This window comes from Carassius auratus, chromosome 8 (genome assembly GCF_003368295.1).
Source record: "Carassius auratus strain Wakin chromosome 8, ASM336829v1, whole genome shotgun sequence".
NCBI classification, from domain to species: domain Eukaryota; kingdom Metazoa; phylum Chordata; class Actinopteri; order Cypriniformes; family Cyprinidae; genus Carassius; species Carassius auratus.
The window spans coordinates 17,630,667-17,644,186 of record NC_039250.1 but is presented as its reverse complement, the minus strand read 5'-3'; the positions used below and the strand labels follow the sequence as shown (position 1 = coordinate 17,644,186).

The following is a 13,520-nucleotide window of genomic DNA, read 5'->3' as shown; positions in this document are numbered from 1 at the left end:
TACTTGTGACATGTCAGTTATGCACTGAGAAAAACACAACGTCTCAAATGCATTAAACACCACAAATATATTTGCTGTTTGCCATGGTAAATCAATTTGATCTGTGATTGACATTAAGGACTTAATCCCTGCTTTTCCTCAGGTATCCGTGGTGTTGTGATACGTCATTCACACAGCAGCAGTGATGACAGAACACGCTTGAGAAAGTTTAGAGATAAATCAATCAACATAAAATCTTGGTAACTTTTTAAACAAATAAAGTCTAGTGCATCAACTAATAATTATAAATAAACTAATAGGTTTTTACTGATGCAAATACATGTGATGCATCTAGATACAAATGCCAACTGTATCTGATGCACACTGTTTTTTAAATTTAAAAATTAAACATTTAAATTTATGCATTTATCAGACGCTTTTATCAAAAGTGACTTAGAGTGCATTCAGGCTATCAATTTATACCTATCATGTGTTCCCGGGGAATCGAACCCCCAACCTTGCGCTTGATAGCGCAATGCTCTACCAACTGAGCTACAGGAACATTTTAATCTATTTAGTACACACACTTAAAACACACTAGTTTGCCGTTAATTTTATTGATCAGCTGTTTTATTGAATAGCTCGAAGCCAGAGGCTATTTACACATGTTGTAAGAAAGGATACAAAACCCTTCTTTGATGCTGGAATCTTGATTTACATTATAAAGTGAAATTCAAAGGAAAACAACATGGCACATTTAATATGACAATTTCCTCTACCACAATGAATCAGCATGATACAAAGCACAAAATTCTGTATTCTATAATGTTGATTTCAGAGAGCATCGAGCACTTCTTGGAAGAGAACAGGAAGGCGTGAGTGCTCTTTAGCAGTATCCCAGCATGAGAGGCCTTAATGGATTAAGAGATGGTGGGTGTGATTAAAAGATCGCAGCAGGACAGAAGCCAGAACCACCTGATGGAGGGAATGAATGTACAGACCTGGATACACTTGAGACAGAGAACAGTAAAATCCAGAAACATGAGATACATGAAGCTTTCCAAAGGGCGTGTTAAAATTTTGTGCTAAAAATCAACAACTGTCATCATGTTTCATTGTTTACCGACAGGATTTTTTGAGACTTGTGGCAGACAGGTGATGTCACATATTAATTAGAATATTTATGACATTATTGTGTCATGTTTTCATTCAGACAAACTTGGAACTTCAGATCAGTTTTACTCTCTGAACTGTCACATACTGTAATACAACTGAATGCCCAATAAAGCTGTTCCCATTTACATATTTCCTGTTTCATCCTGTTTTCATTTCATACATTAAACAAGTATAAATAGTTACTAAACACAACCTAATATTAATAGTACATGTTAACCAGGAGTCGCTCTCACTTTATTGTTTAAATTATGATTTATAAATCACGACGTGGTCTGATTAAATCAACATACATCTACGCTAAATAAGGACTATTTATGTTGGTTTTAGCTATATTACTTTTTTGTCTCATGCAGCGCTGCTTTATACCCATTTACTGACAAATGCGCTGCTTCTCTGCTGCGGCACACTGCACAGAATAAACGCAGAGTGAAGCGATACTGCACCAGGGCAGTCAGACTTCACACTTGCGGGGCAGTACTGAAGAAATCTTCCAACTGAACGATTGCTACAGTTTATCCAAAAATATTGCTAGGTTTCTCTGTATGTATCTTCTCTGGAAAAAAAAGTTGCTAAATATAGAGCTAAAGTCATGGCCATATGTGTGAGACATGGGAGCTGATGGCAGGGGGCGGTGGATATTTGTCACTATTGTGGAGGGCTGCCACAAATAAATCAATGTATGGAAAAGTGGTTGATCCAGTTTGCCGCATTGGAAAAAGTTGACGACGCATTCTTCAGATTTACTCATTTGCATCCAACGGAGTTCAGAAAATATGGAAATTCATGAAGTGGAATTATCTTCCTAGAGTTTATGTATGGGAAACACTGTGTTTTGTGTGCCTTCATATACAGATGTTGGCAGATTATCACAACCAAAACGTAAAATATCTGCTATATAAAGCAATTGGAGTCAATTTCCCATTAGAAAAATATACAAATACATGTTTCACATCATATCTATGAATCATATAGGCTAAAATAGCCCCGGTTTAAGACCCCTTGCTGTAATCCTCTAGCCTCTCTCCACTAGAGGGACCACTAGCACCACAGACACATCAATGCTGCAGTATGCAGCATGCTGAGCCACTCTTCATGGCTGCATCACAGATTACACACAATCCATAGTATATACTATGTAATCTTAAGATTAGTGCACCCCAAATCATAGTGCCTTAAAGTATTTCAAAGAAGCCTGAATGGTATGCTACTCGTATAGAAATTTCTAGATTTTCTGTAATAGTTCGGTTTTGACTTTTTCAGTTATAATGTACTGGACAAGTGACAAGACATAATGTCAAATATTTTACTGCTTACACTATGCAACAGAGGGGGCACTGATGGTAAAACGCCAAACGGTGTGATTTAACACAATGGACTGTGTGTTTGAGTCATATGGTGGGGGGGCAGTTCACTATCAATCGATTGCAGCACCTCATTACACATTTAAAAGCTTGTTTCTCTCATTAAGATCTGTCACAGCTGCTCGACTTACCTGCTTCTGTTTACAGATGAGCTTCTCTGAACACCACTGTTCATTTAACATTCATGTGTACTTGTCTAATACAATATATATGCGCATATATGTAATCAGATTCAGTGTTTTTTGTTCTCACCCTGTTTTCATCATAGATGATCTGGACAAGGCTGCGGTGTTTGGCTTCACTGGGTGGAGGTGAGATGGTGCGCTCCGGCTCCTGGGGTTTCGCAGCTTCTTCCTCAAGCTGTTGCTAAAAATATAAAAATAAAAAAATAAAAATAACTAAAAAAATTAAAACTGAGTATGATCTTCCTAACAATCCTGACTGCTATAAATCAACAGTGACAAATGTAAAAAATAACACTTATTTATACTGATAAAAGAGGATTAATGCAACCCTGCTAGAGTAAAAAGCCAGACACAACAAGAATTCAATATTACGTGGCCTATTATTAACGCTGTCCCCACATCAGAAGCACTACTAATATCAGACAAGCTCTGTGACTGGCTGAGGAGCGCTAATGCTTTAGCTAAGAGAGCCAGCGAGACACCTTAATAGTCAAAGATTGATGATCAACAGTAATTTCACAGCTTATACACAGATGCACACAGAAACGCAGAGGCCCTGGCTCCAATGAAATCCTGAAAGGGGCCTCCGTCTTGCAAACATGAATCCAAACTCATATGGATCAGCTCTATGCAGGATCAAGACGCTGTGTGTGTGCCGAGTTAAAGAAAATAAACGAGCCGTCCTGCCGCCCTCGCAGACAGTCAAACACACGGTAATCTGATAGTCTCTCTTCTCTCCATCACTCCCTCGCTTTACGTTAAAGTTTACCATACCATTTAATTACCCCAGATGTTTTAATGCTTGGAGGAAACCTAAGGGGAGAGGAGAGCGATGGCTGGGGTCTGTTACCTCACTGAAAAAGATGCCAAATCTTTCAAAGAAAACAGTATGGGGTTGAGGGGCAGATGAGGAGAGGTTCATTTTTCTTGGTAGCGTGACTGTACTTATACAAGCACTCAGACTCAGTCGTTTCACTCCCTCTCGTATCCTCAATCACCCCCTCAATGGACTAGCCCATGGAGCGCAGGTGGCTTCGATTTATTGAGCAGCGGTTTGGACACAGTCCAAAATCTCAAGTGAATGAGGGGGTCTGTTTTACAAGACAACGCGGTCTGCTTATGTATTTTCGCAATGCCCCGATAGGCATGACTAGAAATATCTGAGAATACATTCTAATGCAATCTTGTAATGCACACAGTTACTCTTGTGCAAATTAAAAGACATAAAATAGGCGAATATACTTGCAATTATTCCACTAAAGTGACCTAAAATGATACTACTGCATTAACGCTTGAAGTAGACCACTGACTAATGACACCACCAAGAAAAAAAGAGAGAGGGAGAGGAAACAGAGAGGGAAGGAGACCGAGAGGAAAGAGAGGAAGTGTGTTTGTAACCGTGTGGCCTACTGAGGCAATAACCACACAATCATCACAACTCCACACCGCACACACTTATCTACTATTGCTACTACACTAGAGTGTCCAAAATTACATAACACTAACTGCACTGTGGATGAAAAGCATCTACTTATTGCAGCTCTGAAAGCTGTACTTAGAAAGAAATTTAGTCTTCATCTAAATAAAACGCTTTGCAAACTGTCCTGGTGCCAACTATTTCTGAAAAAAACAAAAACACGAACATGCATTCTAGGATCTTATCCTAGTCCATTCAGCTTTATGATAGCTGGGGGGAAGGTTACCTGTTTTTTACGCAGTTTACAGATCTGCTGCTCCACCATGGTGATCTCCCGATCCACCCGGTCCATGTTCTGGATTAGCTCCTCTTTGGAGAGGCGAGAGGGAACCAGGTCCAGGTCGGGATCCATGGGCACTGGGCTCACGGGAGAGATGGGCTCAATCTTTCCAATGGAACTGCTGCTGCTGCGTTCCTGTATAAACACACACAACATTGTACTCATTCAGATCCGATAAATGCTTTAATTTGTTTGTAAAAGTTGAGGTTTTCAAATGGTTTTTCCTCTGAACATTATCCATATTAAATATTTACTTCTGCTTAGAATCATAATTCCATATAGGATGACTTGTGGTTGCTAGCAGTCTGCTGTTCAGTAGCAAGTGTGTTTCTTAATATTATCAATGTTAAAAACAGTTGTGCCGCTTCATATTTTTTGTGGAAACAGTGCTTTTCATCAATTTAATGATCACTTTAATACATCCTTGCTGAATAAACTTTTAAATGGTAGTTTATCTACTATTAAATGAAATGAAAGGTTTCCATCATCATCTTAAATTACTCGTTTTATCACAACCAGGTAAAAATAAGTCACACTAAAATAAGCCGCATCATTTAAGAACTCCAAGTCCAAAGGATAAACACATTTCAAGGTTTCATGCTTAGGTTTGGGGATTTAAACAAACCCCTAACCTCAAGCATGAGCAATAGCAACAGTGATGCATGCCTTGGCAAGCACCACTAATTAATGCTATTCGGCATTTCAAGGTTTTGACATTTTGGGTTCCTGGAAATAGATACAATGCACCCGTTCTTCTCTCGTTCAAAACTATGAAAAACATGGTTACAACACAGTGCCGCTTAGAGACTGTTTAGCGGTAAAAGCCTCACCTCTTATAATAAACTAGTGAACGTACGCACCGCAGATCAGTGGTTAAGGCTATTGAATATTCAGCTAGTTTAAAGTGTGGTAAGGAGCCTTTGGGTTCATTCTCTCACATAAAAAGAATGTTACATAAGAGTAGTGTTCAGGGAGGGTATCTGCTATTCTCTCTCTCACCGCCCCTTAAAGATAACTCAGGCAGACGCATGGACTGGACACAACCACACAACAACAAAAAAGAACAAGCCATTTAAGAAAGTGTATTTTCTTGTTTATTATTTATGTTTAAATATTATAGGTTTGTGGTTTGTTTAGTTCAATTTGCTGATTAAGAAAATTGTAAACGTCATCAGGGGTGGTAAATCGAATGGCAGTACGCCGGAAGAAGGGAAGTGGGTCGGACATAATTTTTTGACTTGATGTTTCGGCCTTTGTTTTGGCCGCGAAAGCATGGTAGCGGGCCTTGTTCTGAACGCTACCATGCTTCCGTGGCCAAAACAAAGGCTAAAACAAATATTCTCATCTTTATGAAACCCCTGACAATTTAAATGTGTTGCCCAAATTCCAGATTGTCCATGGAAAGAGGGAGACAAAGCTCAAATGTCCAAGGACGGCCTGAGAGCTCTGCTAATGTTCAAAACACAGTCCTAGAGGCATTCCAAACTTCAGGCGGGATTTAACACTTGAAAAGGATTTGATAGAGGAGTCACTTTAGGACTCAAATCTGTATTTACACAATCACTCTCTCTCTCTTTCTCTCTCTCACACACACGGTGTAGAATGAAAAGTGCCTTGTTAACCCCACACAATTACATTCAAGGACAAGCGCTATAATCCTGCCAAGTCTCAGTAACAAGAACCAACCAAGAACCAAAATGTGTGTATGAGAATTAAAACCCCAAGCAGCTTTACATAAACACAAACCTGAGTGCTAAGACATGGATATGCACGGCAGTAACCTTCACACAAACAGATACAAGTGCCAACACACACAGACTGACTGAAACCTTTGCGGGGTTAAAGTGGGGCAGAGACAAAGGTGTGGTGTGTGTATGTGAACTAAAGGTGTGTTGAGTGCTTATCCCCATTTATTTCTCCATGAAATGCTGTTCAAACATACACACATTCAAGTTCATTTAACACCCATAAGTGCATTTGTGAGACTTATTCATTTATCAATCAACCAAGTCATCCAGGCTGAAAGAGAGTCAGCAGTAAGTGTACATGACAGTTCAAAAGTTTAAGATCAGTGAGATTTAAAAAATATATCATTTCAGAAGATGCATTAAATCAATCAAATGCTGTTCTTTTTAACTTTCTATTCATTGAATCCAAAAAAGTCATAAAAACGGAATTTACAGTTTAAAATGTCATGAAATTTGTCAAATTTTGAATGAATTAATCAAAAGTATCGTGAAATAAAATCACAATATGGACTAGTATCTGTAACTATTAAGCTACAGAAGTCTATTTAAATATGAATCCTGCATGTTCTGCATGACTCATTTATTAAATGGCGCAGAAGTGAGGTTTCATTTATTCATTTACACATGTACTGAAGCACGCGTGATGCTCGCAGTGATTTCAGCCTCTGCCGTCACACTAAATGAGGACATAAACACATGAACAAAATCTACAGAACAGCTCTGAAAAAGCCTTCATGACCATTTGATTCGAGTAAAACTATCACCACATCACATATACAGAACTGTAAAGGTATTCACAGCAACCCATCAAAATAAGTCTGGTTTGTTTTGAAGTCTATTTTTCAGTAGAATGTACTTAGCCTACTACCACTACTTAAACGAAACAAACATTATTTTTTAAGGAATAAATCACACAACATTTCTTCTATATTTTAATTTTAAAAGTAAATCCCCTTTGTTTGCCAAAAAAGGTTGCTTAATTTTCAGTAATTAAAAGATCAATGAAATTAATGTTTCATGCCGTGATTTGATAAAGAGAAAATGTTAAATACACAACACAGAATTTCTGAACATTATAAGGCTTCTTTAAGAAAAAAAAGAATTAATTAAGTTGTTTTATGCATTCAAATAATTAGACATGCTAAAACAGAATTGTGTACCGTTTTTTTTTTAAAAAACAGTAATGTTGTTTTTGTTCAGTATCCATTTAAAAAAAAAAAATCTTTTAATTAATCTGTATCGGCCAGTGTGGTCCATCCTAGCTATTGGTATCAGCAAAATCCATTATCGGTCGACCTCTAATATAAACCATTAAAATAAACCATTAAACAAACCATTACGACTGAATTCAGAAAATATTCTGAAACTAATAAAATAAAAAATAAAGAACTAGATTTCATAGAGTGTTCGTAAGAGACTTCTTTATAAAAAAAAAAAAAAAAAAAAAAAAAAAAAAAACTTGACAGTACAAACTCATTTTCTAAACTAACATTTAAGACAAAATATTCTCGTGACATTACAAAATCTTCAAGAAAAAGAAAATTCACAGATCACATGATGCGAGACATTTCTGCTGAACTACTTAAACGCAATGATATTTTGACTGTGTGATTATGGATTATGCATTCTGGTGACATTTCCACCACTTCTTTCTACATGAAAGCTCTCAGCTGCCATGACAACAGCTGTGGCTAAACAGCTCTCCACTGTGGACATACAAGCACGTATGTGAGTGTATTCACATTTTATATCTGTTGCAGATAGGAATGATCCCTCAAAATATCATAGTAAAAAGCATTACTAGGGCACCCAGAACTAGGAATGACTACAAGCGACCAAGCAACTGCCAATACTCAACAACAAAGTCACTGAGATTGCAAATAGGGTTTTAGCAATCTGACTTTTGCCAGGTGGAAAAATACTATTTTACACTGGATTCAAAGACCTAAAGGAGAAGCATTTTCCTAGCCCAGTAAGCAACTCCAAAACAAACCTACAAAACACCCTAGGATCAAATGTCATGCATAATTCTCCAGAATCCATTGTTCAACCCAGAATAGACGTTCTGACGAACTTCCAAGAGTATGTGAAGAACATGTAAAATCCAGTTCTGAGCTCTGACTCAATAAAACGTTTATGAATCATAGAATGTCAGGGTAACACAAGTCATCTGACACCCTGAGCTGTAACAAGCCATTAGACGCAGACGTGCTGGTTCACACCTGTCAGAGTGCTGCAGGTATGCTGAAAACGGCACACACACACACACACACACACACACACCAGTGTGCATGTGAGAAACTCTTCTCCTCCCTGAGCTTTCAGTTCCACTCGCTCAGTTTCATGAGTGTCATCGAGTGTGACAGCTCTTATATAAAGAGGATGAGAGATTTCCTCTGTCCACTTTGACTTGAGTGTCCTTTCAAATGTCTCGCCGTCTGTCTCTCACCCAAATGCACTCATATCCTCATGTATATATCCTCAACCACTCAACCATCACATCTAGGTCAGATTCATTACTAATTAATTACTGTTGCACAATGGCTTCCACTTACACACACACACAGTTCTGCCTCCAAGCCCCATATTGTCATGGCTGATAAAAACACACAAAAGCTTTAGGGGGGAGTCATAACTCAGCACAACATCTCTGGATCGGGAGTGTGATCACACAGACCTTAGCACACAACACACACAGTCTTGCTCTGAGGGTATAATCATTCTGCCCTTTACATCACGCCACAAGCAGGAGGTGTGATCACAGTGACCTTAATCCCGCTACACACACACACACACACACACACACACAAACTCAGAGATGAACATTAACGCTCTGAGGTCTAAGGGGGTTTTGAGGCCTGGAGAAGTTTTGACATGCCCTGACTTTTGTTCTTTTTTGGTTGCTTATAAACATATACATGGCTAAAGTCTGGGCTATAATGATATGTAAATAGCATGTATGTACATGATTGTGTTTTTGAGAAAACAACTTTATGCGTAGTTAGAGAAAAAAAATTTTTTTTGAAGTCACTGAAATAAGGTCATAAAACATACAGATTATTTGCTCACAAGACTGTCAAACCTTCAGCTGGATACTCACTGATTACTCACTCATGATGTCCCAAACCTATATTAATTTGTAACAATTGATTACATTAACAATGACTCAAATAGGGAACCCATTTGTTATGTCAACCCTAACCCTAACCCAACATATAACATGTTTTTTCTAAATGGTTTACATGGCTCCATACTGTTTTTACAAGGAGAACTGTAGCCACTGACTAAAAAAAAGGAGCACAAGCAGAACAATTTAGGGGCATAGCTTCAGCTAGCAATGCAATCGTTCACATATTTTCACCATTTTAACTGTATTATTTACAGATGCTTTCATAATAAATAGACTTCACTAATAGAAATTACAATGTTGAGTATTCTTTTAATTTCAGAGAACATCTGACAGTAAGGGAAGCTTACATAATGTATTTTATTAAAGGTCCCATTTTTCGCACTTTTTTGAAGCTTTGATTCTGTTTACAGTGTGCAATATAACGTGTTCATGTTTCGAGTTTAAAAAAAAAAAGTATTTTTCACACAATTCACCTATCTGTATACCGCTGTTTTCACTGTCATAAAAACGGGCTGATGTTCTATAAAGACCCTCCTTCAGAAATATGTAACGAGTAGGGGTGTAACGGTTCACAAAATTCACGGTTCGGTTCGGTTCAATACACTGATGTCACGGTTCGGTTCGGTACGGTTCGGTACGTTTTAGATACAGCAAAAAGAAAAAATTGGCAGATAAATTTCCTTGATTTTTAAAAAAATGTTTTATTTATTAAAACTAACAAAGTATGTGTTTTTTTTACATTGAACAATGATGGAGCTATTCTTTACCCATCTTCTATGGTGTTTTCTTAGCAGCATACTGTATAAAACAAAAATAGCTCCTTATAAATTTTTTTTAAAAAATTAAATGTAATATTGTTGTAGTGGTTATGAACAAATACAAAGATGTAACTCTTTTTATATGGAACTCTATAACTCTTTATATTTAGTGTGTTTTTACTCAGTTGGTTCTCTATTTGGGCTTATGTTTTTTGGAACAAAGCAGGAATTACGGTCTGTCTGAAATGGGCTCGTGAAGGAATATTGTAATGGGGCTCAATTACATTAAGCATGTTCTTAAAACCTGCGTTTTCCACTACAGAGTAAGGTCTCATATCCGCGGCTATAACGTAAATGCACCATTCGCTGCGGTGATGTCCGTATACGGAGCCCGGGACGTCACCTGTAGGAGAAAAAAAAGCAATCCGTGGCGACGGTTTTGCAATCCGTCCCCTCAGTTTATAAACCGTACTCACGAATTCATAAACTGTTCACTCGATTTAACAAATCGTGCCCACGAATTTCCAATCCGTGCACTTAGATTTTGTAAACCGTACCCTCGGTTTTTGAATCCGTACCCACGAATTCATAATCCGTGCGCACGCTTTCGCAATCCGTTCCCTCGGATTTGTAAACCGTACTCACGGATTCATGCAGCAAACTCCTACGTGTTAACATACAGTTTTATTGAATATTATTATGTGGAATAGGTTTACAGCAAAGTGTCTTAAGTGATTCTCTATCAAGTGTAGTACGAGGTGGAATACAAAGATTTAATAAGAAAGATGCGCATTAAAATCTTGTTCAATTGCTGATAATCTATAATAATACTTGATTATTATTGTGCAATAAACCTGGCATTGTGACTGACTCTGGAGTAATTTTTTCCTCTTTTGTAAGTTATTTTGGATAAAAGATTCTTATGCATAACCTGTTTAATAATATATAATAATGATACAAATAAAAATAAAGTTATTTTTTATAATTTTAATTTGTAGGCTAAATAAATGAGTACAAGACAGTAAAAATATTTGTCATAAAATAATTTGTGAATTGCTTTATTTTTAAATAACCTTTGGACAGTTTTGGAAATGCTTGTGTACAATTCTTTCTTAACATGAAGACTTATTTTTGTGATTTTATTATACTAAGCTCCACCCACCTCACCCCACCTGCCGGAGTTAGATGCATGTTTCACTGTTAAGTGTAAAATGCGTGTCAGTTTTCAAATCCGAGGGAACGGATTGCGAAAGCGTGCGGGGCTCCGTACCGAGCCTTCAGCGCGTACTGAGTGAGTGAGCGCCTGACTGAGTAGCCTAACATAAACATATAAGTTGGTGTTTTTTTTTCTTCGGGGGTGTCAGGGGCATTGCCTGTTACGTCGTTTGGGTTATTGGGCTACCTTGTTGAACGCATAACATTATATTTCACACACCTTTTTTATTTTCCAAATTTAATTAATTAGTCCAACGAACCGTTCGGTACATAATGCGTACCGCGTACCGAACCGAAAGCCTCGTACCGAACGGTTCAATACGAATACGCGTATCGTTACACCCCTAGTAACGAGTTCTGATTGGGCCAGCGGTTCCAGTGTTGTGATTCGACAGCAGCTGAGCACAGGCTGCCCTCTTGGAAACACAATTGGAGAACGCGATTGGGCTAGTTTTGAGAAGCTAGTGGGCAGGAACAGGTGCTGGAGATGTACTTATAATCACAGGAGCATTTTTACTGACGAGATGTGCATGAAAATCGCATTCAATTTTTTTGTACAGCCATAACAACGCACCAACTTAAATAATAAAATGCACTTACCATTGTGGTCCATAAACAACGCCTTCTCCAGACAAAGAGGGAACCGCTCCATCTTTCAAGAATAATCTTTGTGCAAATCCAGCATTAAACTGATTGAGATTGAGGAAGTTGTCCTCAGCAAGCTGTCCTCAGCTAAATGTGCTTTAATTAATTATTTTTTCCCCTTTTTGTCTGACCGACTTGCCGCCTGTAATTGCGTTCCAAACACAGTCAATGGTTGAGACCCATTGATTTTTTTTACTCTTCAAACAACTAATACAAATGCAATAAACGCTTTTCACATGCTCTCACACCACACATCCATTTTCTCGCGCACAGAAAAATCACGAAGCAAAGAGGACACGGAGACCGACAGACCAGACAGAGCAGTTTACTTAAAAAAAAAACCTCAGCTCTCACATTCTGTCAATTTTATTTTGATATTCAAACAATAAATACTTCTCCGCTCGACCAGGAACTCTGTGTAATCCGTATGGCCGTAACATGGGCAGTCAATGTGCAACAAAGGCTCGTGAATTTCACAAATGGTTTTATTCCAGGCCTGTAGTTTTGTGTTGTTAAAACTGCCAACCACACAACACGCTCTTCCCGGCATCACTGGACAGCATACGTACTAATAAAAATAACTTTTCGTACAGCTTGAGCTAACATCTGCTACAGCTGCCTACAGGACCAACACGCTACTTCTGCTACTTCCTTAGCAGCAAAGGCACGCAGTAATAGCGGCGCTGCTTTACTTCCGTGTTACGCCGGATTTGTCTATAGCCAATGCAATAAAAAATTCTGCCAGCAACATTTGTGACTCTTCCCGCACAGTTTGACTCATCTACTGGTTCTCATTGTTCCTGTGAGGAAGAGTATAGTGCGAGTCTTTCAAGCAGTCAATAAACACTCACATTATTGGCTTTGTGATGCACACTTGGCAAAACCCGATACAGTCTGGTGACACCTTCAGTTGTAAAGCACCAGAAATGGATCTCACATGGTGTGAGGCAGCAGTATGTTATTATAGAGAGGCTACCTATATTCCACCTACACGTTTCACAGAGCCGCTGACCTAGAACAGATTTCCTAAGAAGTTGAAGAGTTAGTCCAAACATCTGCCTGTGCCGTTTACCGTTACACCACAAACAAATTCATTCCCTTACAGTCTAAAATATAAACCATAGCTGTAAAGTCAGAGGTTCTGGTATTAATGACATAACTCTTTAAGATGAAATCTTTTAGACACTCACAAGCCAAACAGTGTCTACACACACATGCCGGTTCCCAGCAGGCCTTTGTAGTGGTAAATGGCAGTGCTGGCCAGAATGATAAAAACACAGGCCAACGGAAACAGACAGGCTGATTTATGAGGCCAATAAATATGGACTAAGTGATAATCTGCTGAACAGACTTATTATCGCTCTTCTCCACAGTCAGATTAATCCAGGTACAGCATGCAGCATCCTTTCTAGCCTAATCCTGCAATTATCACAATGCACAAGCCTGAGGATTCAGAGTAAGCTCTCTGTTTGTCACAACTAATGCTAAATTTAAAGATACTTTTTAGGCTGCTGCCAATTACACACAAAACCATTGAACCGGTATACAAACTTAAGGTTTCATGGG

General features: G+C 38.3%; 1 protein-coding gene across 6 annotated transcripts in view; it reads right to left on the bottom strand.

Moving 5' to 3' along the window:
- Positions 1 to 13,520, bottom strand: part of LOC113107453 (nuclear receptor corepressor 2-like) — a 123,526-nt gene that overhangs the window by 58,241 nt on the left and 51,765 nt on the right. For all 6 annotated transcript variants that reach the window (XM_026269967.1, XM_026269972.1, XM_026269971.1 and 3 more), the window contains exons 5-6: positions 4,405 to 4,593; positions 2,769 to 2,882 (exon numbers count right to left, since the gene is read on the bottom strand). In XM_026269967.1, coding sequence (XP_026125752.1) covers positions 2,769 to 2,882; positions 4,405 to 4,593 — 303 coding nt within the window. The remainder of the gene's footprint in view (positions 1 to 2,768; positions 2,883 to 4,404; positions 4,594 to 13,520) is intronic.